This window comes from Trypanosoma equiperdum (genome assembly GCF_001457755.1).
Source record: "Trypanosoma equiperdum strain OVI genome assembly, contig: ctg_1320, whole genome shotgun sequence".
Lineage (NCBI taxonomy): Eukaryota > Euglenozoa > Kinetoplastea > Trypanosomatida > Trypanosomatidae > Trypanosoma > Trypanosoma equiperdum.
In genome coordinates, this window is record NW_027123306.1 from 7,359 (window position 1) to 28,104 (window position 20,746).

At 52.1% G+C, this 20,746-nt stretch overlaps 3 protein-coding genes across 3 annotated transcripts; all 3 read left to right on the forward strand.

Moving 5' to 3' along the window:
- Window positions 1–681: 681 nt before the first annotated feature.
- Window positions 682–9,774, forward strand: TEOVI_000573800 (uncharacterized protein; the record flags this gene model as incomplete). The annotated part of the gene is made up of 1 exon (XM_067221106.1): window positions 682–9,774. The coding sequence occupies one exon, from the start codon at window positions 682–684 to the stop codon at window positions 9,772–9,774; it is 9,093 nt and encodes a 3,030-aa protein (XP_067077207.1).
- A 1,057-nt stretch (window positions 9,775–10,831) lies between these two features.
- On the forward strand, window positions 10,832–11,605 carry TEOVI_000573900 (chaperone protein DNAj, putative; the record flags this gene model as incomplete). The annotated part of the gene is made up of 1 exon (XM_067221107.1): window positions 10,832–11,605. The coding sequence occupies one exon, from the start codon at window positions 10,832–10,834 to the stop codon at window positions 11,603–11,605; it is 774 nt and encodes a 257-aa protein (XP_067077208.1).
- A 783-nt stretch (window positions 11,606–12,388) lies between these two features.
- TEOVI_000574000 (Colon cancer-associated protein Mic1-like, putative) lies at window positions 12,389–15,598 on the forward strand (the record flags this gene model as incomplete). The annotated part of the gene is made up of 1 exon (XM_067221108.1): window positions 12,389–15,598. One exon carries the CDS (start codon window positions 12,389–12,391, stop codon window positions 15,596–15,598), a length of 3,210 nt encoding a protein of 1,069 aa, XP_067077209.1.
- Between the last annotated feature and the right edge of the window lie 5,148 nt (window positions 15,599–20,746).

The following is a 20,746-nucleotide window of genomic DNA, read 5'->3' on the forward strand; positions in this document are numbered from 1 at the left end:
CGCCGACAAATGAGGGCTGAGAAATCCGAGGATACGCCCCCCCCCCTCCTCAGGCAAATATGCGGTTATCTTCCTTTTATTTTGCTCACTAAATTCCCATGAGCCGATTCCGTAACTTCTAATCCATATGCACCAACACACACACACACACACACACACGCGTGGCAAAAAAAAAAACAACAACAAACAAAAAGGAAGGGTTTATTTTTTGTTTTTGGTTCTTTCACCTTGCTTCAACGCCTGCATACACTTTTTTTTTGTTGTTGTTGGATTAATCGCTCACTTCTCATTTTCATCCTTTCGTTTGTCCACCTTTTTTTTTTCATTTTTTTCTTCTTCTGAAATTGAAGTCACTTCTTTGGACTTTGATCCATTTCAAGCTCCTGAGAGGCGCACCGCTGGGATTGAAGGTGAGGTGACAGGAGGAGTGGAAAAAGTTCCAAAAGAAGAAGAGGGACGGAAGCAAAAAAGCAAAGCAAAGGGGGGGGGGAAAGAAGAAAAGGGGAGAGGGAACGTAACAGCACACCCACACTCAAGTGCTGCGTACATTACCATTATTATTATTATTGTTGTTGTTGTTGTCTTTGAGGGTGGCACTAACATAGCGAGCGAAGTAAACATAGAAAAGATAAGGGAACGAAGGTTTATTTACGTGATAGAAGTCGTTTCCCTTCCTTAGCGATGACGCGCGTTGTTGGAGATGGGGTTCTGTCGAGGCCGCCGTTTGCATTTCTTACGGTGTCGGTAATTATCGCCGCACTCGCCACACACGCATTTGTGGAGGCATCAGTTGAGGCGACGCCACATAACCTTTCTGAACTGAATGAGCAGTTGTTCAAATCGTCCGAGTTTCTCGTGCCGAATGTTTCATCTTCCCCATGTTCGGTACATCACGGCTGTCCACATGCCTCTATGGTGTGGGCCACAGGAACCTTCACGGCCCCTGACGTACTCACGCCGGCAAGCTTCCTTGTATCAGCCAACCTCACGCTTCAGTTGAATTTGTGTTGCGGTTATAAGTTCAACGGGCGGTTGCTACGGGAACAATCTCGCTACGATACTTTCCTGTACGATCTCTTGCGGTCCACGCCGTTTCATACCTTAACTCTTGGGGAGAAGCGGAGGATGTTTCCCCGTGATAGGGTTGTTATATTTGACACTCAGCGACAGCCGCCACACCGTTACGAAAGTTCACATGTGCCTTCCGCTGAGGAGATGCAGCGGGGTAATGATGGTGATGGTGACGTAATTGTGCTTGTGACCGGTGCTGTCGGGCCTGGCATTCGTCGCGTACCGCTCCAACAGCCGCCAACAACCACTGCGTTAAATCTCCCCCTTTCGGGTCTCCGTGGGGGCTTTGACATGCCTCTCGGTTCCCGTACTGGTAATAGTAGCGTTGGTAGTGGCAGTGCTGTCGATGGTGCTGTCGGTACGTCCGCCGATATCCAGCTCAGGGTCTCTAACGTCGCAATAAAGTGCAAGTGCCCCCACACGCTGCTTGTAATGCCTGTGCTTCACGCTCGGCCAGACACACTACCACCAATATCTATAGTTGGGTTGGGATCGCATTGTGGTGTGGGACAAAAGCTCCGAAGTGTGACACCCGAAATGGATGTTAAAGGGAAGGTCCTTCGTCAGCCTGTTATACAGTTAGCCAACGGTGGGTGGGCGGCGTCTCTCACTCTACAACCGGCACTGCTTCCAGCAACACTCGTGCATTGGATTATCACAGATACCACTGCAGTAACAGGGGCAGCCAATGCTGTACTTAATGTCTCCCTGTATACCGCACTAAGAGAGGAGGTGGAAGGCTCTGGAATGGTTCAACCACAGATAACCACCAGCGGCTACTTCAGTGTCATACCGCACCATACTTACAACGTGATGGTAACAGTTTCTCGTGGCGCTGCCACGCAAACCTTAAGCGGCCTTTTCGTTTTACGGTTGCCTCTTACACTGGAAGGCAAAGCAGCGCAGTTTTCTAACGTTACACAACCTCACTTTGGCGTCGGCCGGCGCTTGCGTCTTTCACGCATCACGCGTGAAAGAGAAGAGCTGAAACAAGCGTTTGCCATGCTACCTGATGAAGGGCGCCCATCCCATACCGGGTATTGGATCCGTACACAAACCAGCGATGAGGTGCGTGGGAGCGATGGTTCACCACCCCATGTACCCCACAACCCATTCTCCGAAGCGTTTGTTTGGTACCCGCTTACCGTTGGCCGCAACGTACTGTCGTACTACGTGCGTGACATGGACGAGGTGTGTGAGCCGGTGCTACTGGAGATGCAGGAGTTGTGGGCGGTCCAGGCATTGCTACTGGAGCCGGTCACTTCTCCAGTTACAGTTTGTGATGACAGGATTTCGCTAGAGGCGTTTGAGCTTAGAGGGCTGTTAGAGACGATGCGGTCTCGGCAGCGGATGCTTATACGTCTCGCGGGGGATTTGCCATGGGAAGATTTGGCCCGGTCGGGTGGTACACAGGAGGTTGTAGAGGGGCACTTTAAGTGCACTGAAAGCGGCGTTGGCCCCTGTCGGATCGCTACGGGAATGGGAGGCAGCCACTTCGGTGTATTGCAGATGTTGAAGCGGGGGGTAGCGGAGCTGATGTGGGTCGTGCGTGTTGAAGTGGATACTTCATATCTACAGCACATCGAGCAACTGCGGCAACGTCAGGGAAGTGATGTTGTTGATGATGACAATGATAATGAGGGACCATTTGGAGGCTTTCTCGATCCCTCGCTTTCACGTGTTATCTCTTCTGATGGGAGGCTCACAGTTATTGAGGTACGCTCGCCGTCGGTCCTCATTGTGCGCCGAATGTCTGCTTTGCCTAGAAGGGTTGACGTCAAACTACCGATGCATGAACGTCGGTTGACCGTTCGTCCTCCGCATCCTGTAATTGGTCAGCATGAGGAAAGCTTAGATGAGAGGGATAAAGACACAGATATACAGATTACGGGCCGGTGGGTTGTCAACCCTCCAATCAGCTTGATATCCGTCGACGAGACTTACGCCGCGGAACTGAACACATCCGCTGTACCCAACATTCGGCAAGTGCTACCAGAGGGGACGCTACAGTTCATAGCGGAGGATCCGGGAGAAGCGGTGCAGGATAAGTTACTAGCTGCCCCTTATACATCACGCTGTCCCCCACGCGTTGTAGAGTACATTGTTTCTCTCGTTGCCGTCCCTGCACCACCTGTCGCGCCAGAGTTCGTGCCGGTGTACACGGAGGACGGTTGTGTTGCGCTGTCACCGCCACGGGAACCACAGAAGGATGAGGAGGTTCGCTGGGACATCCGCCCCTGCCAAGAGGCCTCAGCTCCACCATATTTCTCCAAGGAAAAACAGAAAGTAGATTTGACGAAGGGGTATAATGGCTCGGCTGATGCTTTAGTGGTTGTATGTGGTGTCGAGGTGGACCGGTGGTGTGAAGCCATGTGGAGTGCACGCAATTTGGTGGGGAGTGTTACACAAACGTTTTCGCTGCGACGCTGTCAGCGACCACCACATCTGCTGTTTCATAAATTCAGCGGTGGGGATAGACGTGGTAGTGGGTCACCCATTGATACGCTTGCGTTGCCTTCTGTGGAGTGGCTGGATGGTGGTATCACAACAGGCGATGAGAGCCAACATACCGTTACTCGCAGTGGCGACAACAGTAACACCACTGACGAAACTATGGTGCATCACGAGGCACAACCGCGTTATTTCGCGCGTCGCATCATCCCTATCGCAGGGTACGCTGCTGCGGTTCACTACACTTTCAACTATTCCGGTTCACAAGGAGATTACGAGGTGGATTTCGCTTACGAACATGATGCTGCCCATCAGCTGCACGTGACGGCAAGTCACTTTGCACGGACAGGGCTTGCGGTAAGTGACGATAGAAGTGGGAAGAGTGACGAACCCAATACCTTCACCGATCCCGACGATAGCGCCGCTGCCACCACTGCTGGACCGTTGCTGCTTCGCCGCTTCGTCCGCCCACCCACTGTTGGTGTCAGTGGCTCGCACGAACACGGCTCCAATGGGAAGGATAACAATGAAGGTATATTTAGTGACGAAGCAGCGTACTGGGAGATGGAAAGACACCACCGCGATTACAACATTGATCGTGAATGTGATGCCCGCTTTTCACACAACAACTCGCAGACAGGACAATATATGCAGCTTCATGGGCTCAGTAACAGCTCGAACTACCCGTTTCAGTATAATGTACGACTGTCTTTAGCTGCCGTTGCCGCAGCGGCTGAACTGCCTTCTCGGAAGGGCGCTGCTGCAGAGTTTGCGCGCCGTGGAATGTGTCTTTCGCGGCCCGGGAATATTTCGTTTCTTGCCCTCAACCCACGTGGTTTGGTGGATGTGATTGGTGTGCGCGACATCGCGTTCTGCGAATCCACTTTTAACTTTTCTCGTCATCCGTGGCTCCACACAAAATACCACTACGACTTTACATGGACGTGTGAAAATACTGCTACTGGGCGGTCCAGCACTGACAGCAATACTGCTGATGGCGTGATGATGGTGGAGAAGCGCAGCCCAACGTTTTCAATTCTGTATCAAGGTTCAGCGGGTGCTACTCCGTGCAAACTCACAGTGTACAATGCACTAACCGAAACTTTGGAGTCCGAGACATTTATGCTAAAGCGTGTACATCCGGCGCCCGTAACTTTGAACTTCAGTGTGTTGAGCGACAATTGGGCCCCTGGTAACTGCCCGATGCGGCGCTCTGGACGACAGAGTAATTCCTTTGGGTCCCAATCACGCACAACAGCAGGAAAAGAAGGTGGAGAACCGCTGGGTAAGCACCAAAGCTCGGCAGCCGGAATGAGAACACATTGGATTGTAGGGAAGCGTGCCGTTTTGCATGTTGACGCTCCAGCTGATGGTCGCACATCGCAGTGGCGGGCAGTTACTGTCGTGCCGGCGGAAACCACCTCAGTCGGTACGCAGCGGCTTTTGGATTCGATACAGATTATCCCGCTGCGTCAACCGCACCCCCGTGCGATCCTTCGCGGTGCCGGTGGTGCGACTGTCCTTCTGAATAACATTCGAGTTCCAGGAATGTACACGTTGTCTCACCAGCACCTTGATCCTGTCCATCCCAACGTGTGCCCCAACGTCACCGTCACCGAAACTTTGCATGTGACACACGCACGAGTGTTGGAGAATGAGTTGACTGTATGTGGGGACACGGCTGTACTCACCGCGGCCCCACTACCACAAGCCATTAATTGTAGCTTTACTACGAGGTGGGAAGTGGTGTCAGTGCAAACGGCGGACAACATTACGCTGACAGACGAGACGAACTTTAGTGGTATTAAGTTTGAGGATGTTAGCAGTCCCCACACTGTGGTGAAGGGGCTTCCGTTTGGTATTGTCACCGTACGCTGGTCCGTATATGCCAGCGCACGCACAACGGATGACGATGAACGAAGGCAGAAGGGTCAACCTGGTATTTTGGTGGATTATGACACGGTGCGGCTGCTGGTTTTAACGGAAAACCTTCGCACAACTCGCCTTGTGACATTGTCGAGTAGTGTTGAGATGCTCATCACGGGCTCAACATTAGGCTGGGTGCTCGTAGAGCCCGCTGACCGTAGGGCGTCAGCTTTACTGTCAGCTCGCGATCCAACCTTACGAGTCGGTCGCGTCTATAAAAATCAGACTACAAGCGGTATTGGTGGCGGAGGGAACAATAGTGGAAGGTCGGAAGATGCACCGGAGGAGACAGCCTTATTCGTGGGGAATCTTCCGGTTGGCACCACCCATTTGCAGTATGAGCTTCACGCATCACCTCGGTTGTTTGGGGCTATGCTGAGGAAACGTTGCCCATTTGTACAACAGCGACTGCTGACAATTGAGCGTGTTTCTGCATTTCTCTCAGTGAATACCACACTAGATCACGAATGCGACGCGTACTCTGGACGCGGTCGCTTTTCTATCTGCCTTCATGCGGAAGGTATTAAACCAGCAAGCTCCTCTAATGCTGTAGCGGCCCAGGAGAAGCCCTCGTCGTCGAATTTGGGTGTGCACCTTGTCGCACCCGGTGACTTTGAGAATTCTATTAAGAGTAGTGCTGAGCGGCTTACGGCCAGTGGCTGCTCGTTACCATGGTGGGTTGCACGCACCACGCGCTGGTCCGACATCAAGGTTGATAACTCAAGACAGTGCATTTCCTTTACTGTCATAGCAACAGAACATCACTTGCAGTCGAAAGAGGTATCGCATCACCTTTTCCTCGCCCAGGAGCACCTCAGCATGTCACAACCATGCCATCACACTGGGGGGGATTTTGTACCGAGCGAAGTGATTGAGGGGGCTTCTACCTGGAGCGTTGGTGGGTCGGCTGAGGATTCGTCATGGTTTCGCTTCCGCTCCCGTCCTGCTGCTGAGGCATCTGATGGGCTGTCAAAATTTTTGCCTTTTATGAACCCCTCCACCCTCGTGCGTGAGGATCGGGCAATGCGGCCATTGCTTGGTCAGCTGGGCGTTGCTGATATTGTTGCCTCCGAGTTGGATATTAGTGAAAGGACGTATATGCACTGGGAGAGGAGCAATGCGACAGACAGGGGGGCGGGAATGAAGAATGGTAGCAGGTCGGTGGACGTCGTCTTTCACTTGGACCGAAGTCAGCCAGGGCGCATGGCGAGTTTTCTTCACGCCACGTCTTCACATCCATATGCTGGTCAAAAGGGAGAAGGTAGTCACGATCACCATCAGGAGCGGGAGGTGATGGAGAGCTTCCTTGCCAAATGTGTCCGTGGTACACTGCGCGGGTCGGAGGTGCTTACGTATTGGACTGAGGTCAACCATCCTGACGGGGCCGCGGGGGGGACTGCCCCCGAGTGGGAAGAGTACGTTCGCCACGTGGGCGGCGCTGAGGTGACATGCGAACCACTTTTTGCTTCGCTCGAGCAGCTTCTTAGACTTCCTGATGATACGGAATCCACTCTGCGTTCTCGGCGTGCCAGCTTCGTTCCTTCGAAGGAACAGAAGTTTGTGTCTCAGGAGGTGGTCGAACAGCAACTAAAAGCGCTACGAGAGGAATTCCGTCTCACGCGTGAGGGTATTGACGTGACGGGGTTGCGACCAGAAGTGCAGCAGGCGCTCGCCCGCCGAAGAATAACAAAGAGTCAACTTGATGAGATCGAAAAAGCACGACGGGAAAAGGCTGAAAAAGATCGGCAGCATGCTCAGCAGCAACAACAACTGGTGCTCACTGCGGCAACTGCTGCCATGACAGCGGAGGAGCGCTTCGTGGCCGCTGCACGTTTGTACGAGGGCGTAACGGGTGAGGGTGTGTACGCCATCCGAGTTAAGTTACCTTACTACGCTTCATTCTCGGTTCCCCACAACTTATTTCTTCGGACGGCTCTACACAAGGATTTGATATGTGGAACAAACATTTCAGTCACATCCACTGCGCCCGCTTCGCTCGTGCTGTTTTCCCGTGTTGAGGTAATGGACGAACCGCCAGCGGTGGGGGCGTCGCCACCAGCGATTAAGCAGTGCGAGGTTGAGGGGCGAGTTCCGACCATTTTTATTAATGTAAGCGGCACAAGGTTCGTTAGTGGAGGCGCGTTTCCTCCGCAGAATGTTTTGTTAGAGGAGCTGCAGAATCCTGATGTCATAGAGGAGGGCGGTGGCCCAGAGGGCTCTACGGCAGGCGTGGGCCTCGCCTCTTGTTTGGCACAGATGCGTGCCGGGATGGATGTGAGCGTTGATTCTGCGACACGCAAGCATTTGCGGCTGCAGCTGTCTCCTTGCCCTTCGTTTCAGATGCTGAGTCCGATTGAGTACAACGAGCAGCAGGAAAGTGGGCAGCTGTTGAAGCGGCTTCAACTTCCCCGACTGCTCCGCATCACAATGCGTGATGCCCTTGTACAAGATAGTCACACCCAAGGGCGGACCACTATTTCGTTTGTGGTGGAGGTTCGACCTACGTTGGCGCTGCTGCACCTGCGATCACTACCCTCTCAAGGTGATTCCCTTCCGGTGGTTTGGGCGGCAACGGGAAGGAAACGCCCCCTGCTATTGTGTGAGGCTGATATGCGACGTAAAGGCGTGGAGCTCGGTGTTGAACTCATTGGGGACACTTGGAACGAACACGTGGGTGAAGATGAAGAGGGTGCTGCCAATCCGGGTGACTACGGTTACAGTTCTGATGATTACGATGCTGATGATGACAGTAATGCACCAATCGTCGAAGGATCGGGCGGATGGGCTGTTGTTAATGCTGGGTCTTCGTTGAACACGAGACGGTTGCGACCGGGGCAAAGCGAGGGACGGAGCCGTGCGGGCGTTGGAAAGCGCAAGCGTTCTCCACATAGTGTGGCGTTACTGAACAGTTTCAGCATTGTGGAGCATCACAGTTTTGACAGTGTCCACCACCTGTTTCTGCAGCAAGGTGGCGTTTACCGTTCCCATTTTGTCAGTTACTTTTTCTCTGAGGTTCTTAAGGACCCCGGGAACGGACAACAACAGCGGCTCATCTATCGCTACAATGACACATTCATCGGTGTACGCATTACTTCTGAGCGAAACATGCAGAAGGATACATTGAGCAGCGGAACGCATGACAAGTATTACATGGGTGCTTCGCTTGTAGTGGACGATGGTACCAACTTGCTTCCCCCAATTCGTCCCTTCAGTACTATTGAGGAGATTCTCTTCGCTGTTCCTGGCATAGCCACAGAGTGCCAAGGCTGTCTACTTGCCGACAGCACATTCTTTGTTGCGGGTGATCTCACTGGTCTGTGGTCGTCGCCATCCATGCTACAAACACGGTATTTGCAGTCGTCACAGCCTGCTAGGTCTACGTTCTCTGCCCCGCTTCGGATCCCATTCTATGACGCGGCGGTTGTGCCTCGTGAGTGGCGCTTCACGACCATGTGCCCTACCGCTGCTTTAGTGGCTCTCCGCTCCCTATGGCATAGTTGGAATAACCAGGGCGTTCAACCCTTCTTGGTTATGGAGCTGGTGGTGTATAGTTTGCGTGATATGCTTGGTGGGGAGGTACCGCTCGCGCGTCGGCTTGCCGCCATACTCACCAGCGTTTCCGTGCCTTTAGGGCATCTGCTGAAGCAAACGCATGTTAAAACGGCACAGGGGGAGGAGATGATACCGGAGATTATGTTTAACGTTAACACGTCTGCGGCGGCTCGGGCTTACGCGATGATGGCAGCCGATTTTGTTCGTTACGGCCGGGCGCACGTACATAGCGTGCACGATTACGTACGTGATGAGCCCCAAAGCGGCGGAGCGCTCGCAGTGAATGGTTCCGTGTTCCTGAAAGTATGTGTTCCTGCCATTCCACACTCGTCAACGAGGGGAGATGGGACCCCTTCGCAGGTAAACCTCGACCCGCAGTGTTCCGTAGTCAGTTTTACTCACAGCCTTCTTCTTATGGAAGAGCCGTATGCTGGGGCTCCGTACGCGAGTTGGTATCGAATCTTGTGGGGGCTCATATATTACCCACTGCTTCTTTTACATCATGTGGTTACAGCTGTTGTGGGCTACGCTGCGCTTCAGCAATTGCCAGTGAGACGTTTGCTCCTTCTCCGCAGTCCGCAGGACCTTCATACGGCAAGCATAGGACTAACTACCATGTTGTTTGTGGCTTTACTGTTCTTGTGCCCGTTAGTGGAATGGCTCTGGGTGTCATTGGTTCTCTCGTTGTGGGCATTTGTGCTGTATCATGAGCGGCGGTTGGCAACTGCCATTGTAATGATTATACACGGGCTTCTGTGGACCTTCATTTTGTAGTTACTTTGACTCAATATTGTTGGGTGATTGCGTAGGTGGCCTAGTTTGAGTGCTTTCGTCTTTGCAGGTTAGGCAGATTCCGGCAACGAAGGACTGAAAGGGGAAGTACCAAAGGGAAAAGGTGACGTTAACGTTAATTGTGTGGTGGAGCGCTTTGGAATGGGGCTGTATGTTTGTGTGAGTGTGCACTTGCCACACCTACTCTTTGTCTGGTTGTTTTCACTCTCTCGGTTGTAGGGTGGCCGGAGGCGGAATGTAACATTTACTTATATATTTATATATACACACACCTCTCTCTCTCTCACTCTTCCTGCTTTTAAGTTGTGCGCCACGATAATGTCTGCGAGTAATAAGTGTGCGCATGTTGGTGTGTACGCAAGTGTACACTAATGTTTGTGCCCAACGAACATTTTTTTTCGTCGATGGGAAGGCGTGAGGTGGGGTGTAGCGCTTGTGCGTGTGTTCTTTTTGTTGGCGGTGACGTCGCTAAGAGTGAAGCACACCCATTTATTTTGAGGTTATAATTTTACTGCCGAAGGTTGCACACATGTCCGTCATCCACTTAAAGTTCTTCTCCCACTTGTGACCAAGGTTCACGTGTGTGTGCGTATGCGAAGCACGTCAAACAAAAATACATCGCCCTCTGCCGTTGATTCTTTCACCACCTTTAACTGATTTTTCCTCCAAAAAGATTTTTTAAATAAAAAAAAGGGCACAGTGAGACGTGCTGCTAGTAGCAAAGTGGAGGCGTAATTTTTTTTTTTTAGAGCGCCAACGAGCACGCTTCTTAGCTCTACACTTGAGTACAAGGGTCATTCACGCAAGCTTCTATTACGTGTCTCCGCAGCTCGTTTAAACGGGGAGTTGACTGACACGTTAAAACGAAGGAAAGGAAGTGGCGAGAAGGAAAAAAAAAGAAACCGTGTGAAGAGATTTCCCTTCGTGCGCTTAGTTACTTAATCAAAGGCGCCACCGTGTAATTAAAACCACCGACCACAAGTAAAATTGTCCGTACACATTATTTTATTATCTATTTACTCATAAGTTTATACATTCCATGTGGCGCGTGGCATTACGGCGCCCTCGCGTCGCCATGCCATGTGGGTGTATTGGTCATATTTACCGTAGAGGCAGCGGAGTTCCGTACGGCAGCGTCCCTGCTGATATTGAGAGCTCCCGCCATAGTCGTAAACCACGCGAGGAGGATGTGTTGAAAAATATATCAGGCAGGTCGGGTTCGGATCAGGCGAATGAAGAGACACCCGCGTATGAGGCGGAGGGTTATGACCCGTGGCGGGTACTTGGCTTGAAGCCCGGGGCTTCCACTCATATGGTACGGTTGCGTTACCATGAGCTTATGCGTGAGGTCCACCCCGATCTGGAGCCAAATCGTGTCGGCGACATATCGAGGTTGAATCAGATCAATAAAGCATACGAAATCATTACAAAGAGCCCCACCATAGACCGTCGCTATCGTAACTTAGTAAGTGACACGCAATATTTTTACTACAAGTTTCTTCCCGAATGGATGGCACGGAATGTCGATGAGATGCCTCGATACTGGAGTTGGGTCCGGTGGCGTACTCCTGGTGCGTTTCAGGTGTTTCTGCTTTGCTGTGGTTGCTACATGGTGGGGCGCTTTTACGCTGCCTTCCCAGTGCTCACAACAGCGTTCCTGCTTTCCCTCTCATTCGATATTCTGTTTCATACAATGACTGCACCGGCGACATGCTCTATGCTGTTTTTGTACGCCATTATGTCGTCACAGAGCTATGATATGGCTTGGCTGACGAGCCCCAAATCCTTCCTCAAACGTGAGTTAAGTTATTAGTTGACAAAAGTAATGCGTCATTTGTCTGGTACACATATGTTTTCTTCTATACCTTCGTGTAATGACAAACACGTTGATGCTCGGGCAGATGCCTAGGTGCGGGCACACATACACGTACGTGAAGATACGTCTTGTTTTTGTGGTCTTGGGTATGGTTCATACACTGCGCAGCGTTTGTCTAATAACACTTTTCCGCTAGTCTTTGTTTTCTTTAAATAAAAAAAAAACAGAAGTTTATTTTTCTCTGTTATTTCTTTAGCGAAGGTTAGGAAGCGTGTCTTCACGCCCCCTAACCCTGCTTTTGCACTTAACATGTTGGTGGGGTTCTTTACTGTGAGCCTCTTGTTGAATGCTTTTGCATACCCATGTTCGTTCGTTTTTTTTTTTTTGGTCGTCTGTCGTTTACCGCTCTGGTTACTACTGCTGCCCGTTTTCTCTCTATTCTTTCCCTTTTGTGCTTAAACACCCACACACACTTGTACATGTCTCCCCATTTCCCGTAACACAATGTTGCAATCAGTAATTCCTACTGGCTTCAGAGTGCGCTGGTGGAAGAAAAGGTCGCAAAGAGAAGTGTGAGGGAGAGAAGGTCAAGAATCCCCGCTCTTTCCCCCAGAGGGAGAGAAAAAGAAAAAGAAACTACCCCCCGTTAACAGCAGCAAGCGGGAAAAGAAATAATAGGGTCTTTTAGGCCGCAGCGCCAGTAGCAACTCATTTTTGGTTGCTTTCATTTTTGTTATTGTTGTTGCCGCTTTTTTTTTTGTTTCGCTTTTTTCCATAGGCATGTCGTACAACGCGTCCACTACCCCACCATTCGTAGTGTTCCAGAAGCCCATATTCCGCTTCAAAACGCATGGGGGTCCTGTCGGTGTTCGCGAAGGCAAAACCAGTGCCAGCGGTACAGCTGCTAATGGCTGTAAGAATGGCGGTAGCGTGGAGGGGGCCCCTAACATTGTTGTATCGCGAATATACATTGATGAGGTAGCAAATGACGTCGTCATTTTCAGTGATAATTCTCGCGAGGTGTGCTTTTACCAGTTATTGTTGCATGAGGAGGAGGAGGAGGGGGCGGCGGATCGGATAGAAACCTCACTTGACCAACCCGGGGACCAGAAACATCAACAGCAACGGTTTACAGAGGAGGAGAAGTGGCTGCGGCACCACCCCATGCTGTGCGGTGACGCCGTTTCATTCAGAATTGTGCCCAAGAGCAGCGATGACCAGTCAGTAATTCACCACGCCAAGCGCTGCCCCATTCCCGTGTGCAGTAATGCTACGGGCCCGGCTCATCTCATTGCGGTTAGTTTAAACACTGATGCTGTTTTCTTCTTTCTTTGCCACCTGCAAATGCAAGGGGAGAACAAGTGGGAAAACAGCCTCATAGCAACCTATCAGTGTAAACCGCGAAACCTGCGGTTCCGCAAAGGTTTTTACCCCGTCTGTGCATTTTATTGGGTGGAAAATGTGTGGGGGGACAGAGGAGATAATGGAAGTCAGGCGCCATATCGGGGTTTGCTGCTTACGCCGTTTACGGCGAGTGACCCGCACCGGCAGCAGCGGTGTGCTACAAAAAGCAGTGAGTCCGCCACTCCTTCGACTCGCCGGATCCTTTGCATCACGTCAATTAGCATAGATCTCCTTGGGATACCGTACGGTGCTAAGAGTGCTGAAAACAAAGATGGCTGGGTGCTTTTATGCCGCTACACGACGCACACAGACTACTGGCACTACTGTCCAGCAGCTATGGCTATACTGTCAATTAATATGCTGAAACCGTGGCACGTAAAGGTGTTTGAGCTTCAGGGAGAACAGGGGCTTCGTAGGCTGCCGTCATTAAGGCTGGAGGAGAACTTTCTGGCGGCTGAAGGGGAGCGGGAGACGACGGCCTCTTCACTACTCCCAGCTGCCGCATGTATGAACGCACCTCCTGTGCGATATCCTGTTGTTCTGCTTGCGCTGTACCAACAGCTGTTTGTCTGTAGCCTTTCACGGAGGAGTAGCGGCGTTACATTGTTTCGCTACGTTCCTTCTGCGGATGATGGAAAGAGCGGGGGTGTTAGTTCTTTCACGATGCACGCAGTGTTGCGCACTGACTTCCAACTGCATATGCGTCGAGAGCCGATCGCACTTCAGGTGATCGATAATCTTGTTGTTTTGCATGCCCCGCGTTTGGGCGTATCGACAGCATTTGACATTCTTCACTGCGAGGAGGATTGGGAAGAGGATGCCAACCATGACTGTTCATGGCATACCAACGCTTCTGGTGCACGAGGCTCAGTTGGGGAATCTGAAATGCAGCGTCGCTCAGGGGTTATCTCGTCGGATACGATAAGTTCAGGAGAGGGGAATGACCAAGCGGGGCGCAGGATGTTCACGCAGTCCTCGTGGTTTTCATGGCTGGCGAACAGAGTTCGGAATAGCTGCGTGAGAAAAGGCCGTATTTGCATGTGTGACGATGCTTCCGGGGCAGAAGTGGCGATTCCTGTTATGCAACCGCTGCTTAGTGCGGCACTTTCACTGCACCCAGGGGAACGCGTGGACAAGTTCAATCCCATTTCGTGTGAAGATAATGAGATTTACAACCTCGATTTTGTCTCTGGTGCACTGCCGTTGTTGCTCAACCGCCGCAGTGGTGCCGTGTGCCTCGTTGGTGTTAATCCCTTTGCATTAGCTGCTGTAATGTCGCAGCCCTGTCAGCGTGTGCAGTTTTATCTTAATCGTATGTACTGTGCTGGGAAGGCTGTTCACTCGCTTGTGTACGATATGCTTTTGAGGCGGAAACACCTTTCTGCTGTGGGCCGTACTTTCGAGTTAATCACAGCTCACCATGCGGCTCATCACCACTTGCGGGCACCATGCGGCATAAAGGGTCCGCGAACCTCAACCAGCACGTTGCATGAGGCCACTGTACGTGGAACACCGGGGAGGGATACATATTCTCTGATACCCCAGCAGGAGTTCAGCCGTACGGCTTTACTTACGGGTAATCTTACCGCGCTCTGCCATTGGCTTCCGGAGGAGGATACGGATGGACCGTTGCCGTATTGCCCACCGTGGCGCTGCAGGAGTTCTCTGACGATACAGGACATCCTTGCGGCATGTACATCGTCTCATGCCTCGACCCATCGTCGTGATGTTTCACTACTTGAGGAAAGCATTGGTCAGGTTGGACTAGAGCGTGACGTGTTTACTCCTTTGGTTGACTCTGCGATGCGTCACATGAGAGAGGGTACACAAACGTACGCAGGGGATGCGATGGATGCGGGGTCGCTTGCTTCGACCAGCGGTTCGGCTTCCGCGCACTTGTGTTTCTGCCGGTACCTCTTTTACGCCCTACTGGAATATGCTCGTTGTGTGGTGGGCACCGGTGTTACACTGATAGGTGGACTTCAGCAGGACCTCATGCGCCTTTTCCCATACGTCGCCGATGGTTGTGGTCCTCTGAGGCATTTCCTGCGGTCTACCGTCATAACAGATCAATTACCCATGGCTCTTCTCTTCCTGGATATGGGTGAGGAGTGGTGGCAGATGGGCATGGATACGTTAGTGAGGCTCCGTGCCGATGATAAGATTGTGGAGGTGCTGTTACAGGAAAAACGGCTTGTGGAGGCAGCGAAATATCTCTACTCTGTTGTGAGTCATTCTCAGCAGGGACTCGGACCTACGGAGCGTCTCATTCATGCGCGACTGATGGGAGACATTTTCCGGTCGTCTCTGAAGATAGTAGAGGAAGAAGAGGAAGAATCTACTTTGCGCATCAATGGCACTAACCCTCACGCGAAGGACGGGCAATGTGGTGGTGGTAACGGTAATGTTGTTGCAGGTAGGGGGAGAAGGGGCCGAAAAGCAATAGAATTCATGGCAGTGTATGAGATCATCATCGGCTGCTTGCTTCGCCAGCCACATTTCGACGAGGCAGTGCCTCAGCAATTAGTTCCCGCGACAGCGAAGTATCGACAGTTGTTAGCAGAAGGGGGTGTCAATGCGGTGTGAGAACCAATATACGCTTCAGCCTCGGTGCCACATTTGTTTAGACACGTATGGTACTGCTTTTCTTTTTGTTTGTCTTGAATGCGTCTCGTTTTTTACATGATTGTTCACTGTTGATGCTTCGGCATTTTTTTTTTGCCTGCCAAAATCGCGGTGTTCCATGTTCATGCGATGGCTTTATTGTTTTTATTATTACGGAGGCTGTTTACATGGAATTCGTTCGTCCTTTTTTTTTTGTTATCCCTCTTCAAGTTTTCAGGCATTCCGTGTTTCTCTTCCCGACGGGTTCCCTGTTTTTTTTTTTCGTTGTATTATTATGGTTATTGCTGTTGTCATTCTTTCCATTAAATGTTACTTTGCTTGTTGCTGATTGTGCGGTTACCGCACTTTACTCTCTCTTCCCACGGGCTTACCAAACCTTTTCGAGAAATGCAGCACCAAGGCAAAAGGAAAAGCGTTCCCTTTTCGTGTTTTTTTTCGTGTTTACGTTACTTTTTGCCGCGATTGGGAAGTGCACTTGCCTGCCTTTTGTTGTGTGTGTGTGTGTGTGTGTGTGTGCATGAGGAAATGGGAGGAAAGACCACCGTGTGCGGGGGAATGGTCGTAGCTGTTTTTTTCTTTTAAAGTGACGACTGATAATGATGATGGTTTGGGGCTTCGTAAGTGCTTGCCTTGCGGCGCATCACTGTGAGGGTGTGGAGGAAAGGAAGGGGGGAAATATGGCAGGTTCTTGCGGCGTGCGCAAATGGGCGCTGTTGTTTCGTTGGGTCGGTGATGGCGCTAGCGGGAGGAGGGGGTGGGGGAGGGAGGGGGGAGGTGCGTGCGTGTGCGAATAATTTTATGTTGATTGCCAGTGCTCATAGATTCTACCTCTATTGGTCCTCCAACCAGGGGTCTATTGAGCAATGGTAGTTGGTGTTCTTTGCTGCTTGATTCACCTTTTTTTTCCTTCTCTGTTTTTTCCCTCCTCCCTTTCACCTGCATGTCGTGGGTTGTAAATTTATGACTGTAACTCATGCCAACAGGGCTGGACCTTAATATCAGTCCACATTCAGTTCGTCCCCCTTTCACTTAATCTTTTCTGGCTCCTGTTGTGCGTAAGGAGCGGTAAGGTGGGTGGAAGTGAGGCACGAAGCAGCTGCAAATGTGCTCGCGTACGTTCACATTGTGGTGTGATAAGAAGGACTTGGTGAAAGGGGGGAAATGTAAGGTGTTTTTGCTTTTCTCCACCTTTTGACCCAGGGATAAGGAGGAAAAAAGGGGGGAAGGGAGACAAGAACGTGTGTGGCACCGAAATCGATGCCCTTTGTGTGCTGACATTCTCTCCATCCGTTATTATTATTATTATCATCATCATTACAAAGCAAAAACATTATTTTGCCATTACTTGCCTCCTATTCAGGTCTGAAAGTGACTAAAAAGGAAAGAAAAGGGGGGAACGAAAAGGGAAGCAGGTAACATATAGTTTACCTGGCTCTGGTTGTATTCGGTCTGTGCGTTAGCCATCTTGGCAAAAGAAATGAACGATGCCGCTGTTGCAGGTCACTCTGGAGGGTTCCATCGACCCAACCCATTGGGTGAGGATCGCAGCCCGTCCAGCAGCATCGGGTCAGTCACCGGCGCCGCCGCAAACGATGGCGCGGCGGCTGGCAGCGAGCGGCCCATCAGCGTTGAGGCCAAAGCCGCGATTGAATACGGAGAGGGCTACCGGGTTATTCTGGAGTCCATGGGAGAGCCGGGTTACGGCGCTATGAAGGCGCTCTTTTACGGGGAAGAGGGACCTCCGCCAAGCACTATCCCCGCCATTTCCGTTTCTTTTGAGTTATTCGAGTCGGTGCAAACTCGCTTCGTGAATACGGAATTGGTGTTGGAGCGCACTCGGGCGGAACTCCACACGCGCTGTCAGGAGTTGAATGAAACGAACGCTCGGTATGAGCAGCTGCAGGCATCATATGACGTTCTTGAGAAGCGCTCCCTGGAACTAGAGAAGAACAATACACAGTTGCATCAAAGTATCGCTAGACAGAATATCTCAGCGGACCAGTTGCGTCAACAAATTAGCCGGTTGAAGGCTGAGTTAGGGATGTTTGAAGATCGGATGGCGAAACGGGACGAGGAGCTTCAGATTTCAAACAACCGTGTGGCCGAGGGACTTGTTGCGCTTTCATTAAAGGAAACCATCATTACAAACCTGCGGCGACAGATCGGGATGGCTAGTTACGGGAGGCGCCTTCCTCACCAGCAACTGATGCACGAGGGTGGCGAGTACTCCGCGGAAGCACTCAAAATTATCGCGGAGGGCGTTGAGGGGAACTCAGTTGAGGCAGAGCATCGACTTTATACGCTAGGACTGGAGTCGGAGATCAGGAAATTAGAGGACGAAAAGAAATATATTATGATGCGTCACACGCTCTACCGTAAACATGTACAAGAGGTGACGGAGGCGTACGAAACGCTGTGCATGGCAAAGGAAGATGCTGTGTTATCGCATGTATGTGTCGGCCCCCCTGCTGAGGGAACACAAGAGGAGACCGAATCCGTCCCTACCACCGGGGATGGGCGCTCCACCAAATTCGATAGCACGCAAGACCGGCTTTCCTTGGGACGTGCCTCTCCGAAGTCGGCTGATGGGGCCACTCTTCAGGGCGCTCCTACCAGCGTGGTTCCGGCTCAACTCGTGGCTAGGAGGGATGTCTTCACAGATGATGAGGGCTCTGTTGAGCGAACGCCTCTCATTGCATCTCATTCCACTCTTTCAGACAGTGAGGAAGACGTGCCCTCTGCGGAGGAAGCGGTTCCGAAGACGAAGTCAAAAAAGAAGTCTAACGTGCTGCCGCCTAGTGTTACATCGGGACGGGACTCACGTGCTTCTGTGAGCTGGGATAAATTGGCAACTTCTGTCGACGATGCGGCGTTACCACCGTCTAGCAAAGGTCGGCAGAGTGGCGCCGCTCAACCTCCTAAGACAAAAGGGGATTTGTTCTCTCCTCTGGGTTTGCCGCGACCAGACACCGGTTCTACATCATCGCCCAGACAGTCGCTAACTACACGGACGACGGAAAAAAGTAAAAAGAAGAGCACTTCCAAACGGCCGGCGAAAGAGGCAACAGCCTCTAAATCGGGGGCGGCAGGTCACTCGGGTGAACGCGCGGCTTCGGATCTGTCATTCCTCCCTAGTGACAACACAGACGCTCGTGTCCCAAGTGCTGGTAGCGACTCAACGAGGCGTGGGGCCCACGGTGAGTCCCGCACCGAAAAGCAGTCGCGCCGCGATGATGCTTCGCAACGGCCTTTCTCCGGTGGAAGCACGCGCAGCAGCGATACTGGGAGGAGGAGGGTGACGTCAGCTTCAAAGAGAAGCTTAACGACCGCTGAGGATGCAGACATCCGTGAGAGGAGGAAGACTCCATCTGAGCGAAGGACAGCGAGCCATTCGCAGACTTCCCGAGGTGGGACAGCTACGACGAGAGATTTGAGCTCACATGCACTGCCTCCTTTGGGAGTAGGACGGGGATCTTCTGCCGGTGCCGGCGGTGAGGCTACTACTGACGATGGTGAGCGCGAGAACTCTCAGGAGACACGCTCACTCTCTCAAACGATGGAACTTATGGCTCGGATGAGTCCTTTGTCGGTAAGCGTTGGCAATCACGTCGCCGAACTCGCTCGTCACTATGGCTTGCTGCACCAGTCTGTCATTGCACTAAATGAACTGTTGGAATCGTTGTCGCTAAGGGGCAGCACGGACTCAACAAAGACCGTGAAGTTCCGCGCACCAGGGCCTAACACAAATACCGTCGTACTGACGGAGCACATGTCAGAAGTAGTATTGAGTGACACACTAGTACTGGAGAATTTTCTGCGTCACGTGCGCGGGAGGTTGCCATCTGGAGGAAGCGCCAGCGATACTACGGGCGAGAGAAGTAGCCTATCTTCGTCAAACAATTTGGCCCCCGGGAGCCCCCGAGGTGGTGCTGCCCCCAAGTTTCCATCGAAGGGCACAGGGGCGTCACAGGGGTTACGTGCACCGGGAAGGGCAGACGACACCGGTTCCCCGCAGGCGAAAGGTGCTCAGCAGGCGAGAAAGGTGCGTGCTGTTGCTGCTGCTTCTCCTGTCACGAGCGTTGGTGGTGGAAGCACCAGATCTGCGGCGTCGCCAAGTAATCAAAAGGCGAGCCCGGTGAGGGGCTCAGGTGGTCAGCAGCAACCAGCTACAGGAGGGGATGGTGATGTGCGTACCACAGCGAAGCCGGCAAGCAGGCATGGACCCGGTCAAGTTAGAGGAAGGGAATCGTCTGGTGATATTTCCTCAGATGAACGCTATCAGCAGGGAGGTAAAACTGATTTGCCGGCTCAAGTGCAACCACAGTCGCCGAGGGGTCGAAAGGTCTCTTCTCAACTTTCGAGGAGTGGAGGTGGCCGCAGTTCACCAAAGAGCTTTCAGTCTCATGACTCGGGTTCGTTGGCAGACTCCAAGCGGCGGTGGTCAAAGGGCGGAACAGCGCACCCGATTCAACCTTCGCACGGGACTGTGGGAGGGGGTTCGAGTGTGTTCTCTAGTTCTGCAGTGGAAAAAGTGGACACTCCACCTGATACAGCACCGCGTCCGACCGCAGTCCCTGCCAAGCGTAGCGCCCCTGGAAGTCTTCGAGGACCTATTACGGATGCTCCCCAGTTTGGCCCTGGTACTTCGGATCTTCCGTGCTCCGACGATAGGGATACCAAGGTTTCGGAGAGCACCGGTGGTGCAACATTTGTCCCCTTTCTTTCAGAGGCTTCGGGATATGTAAGGGAGAGATCACCGCCTCCCGTGACACTTACGCGGCGTGGGGTACAGCGTATTCCGTGGCGGGCTTCGGTGATTCGCGTCGACCTGTTAACCGACATTCCTGAGGTAAAGCAAAGGGACCGTGCGCCCCCAGCCAGGTTCACAGGGTTGCAGCAGAACTTCTCCTTTATTCAACAGCGTGGGACACCTTGGTATGATCCTGGCACACCTCTGTTAGAAGGCGACGAGGATCAGTACGAGCCTCGGGAGCAGCGGCTGCTGCATGCTTATACCTTCACCCCGCGTACGGCTGAACAAATTTTCGCAGGCATTGGACGTGGGAGAGAACGAGGCAGTGTTGGTGCCGGCGGTACTGGTTACAGTGA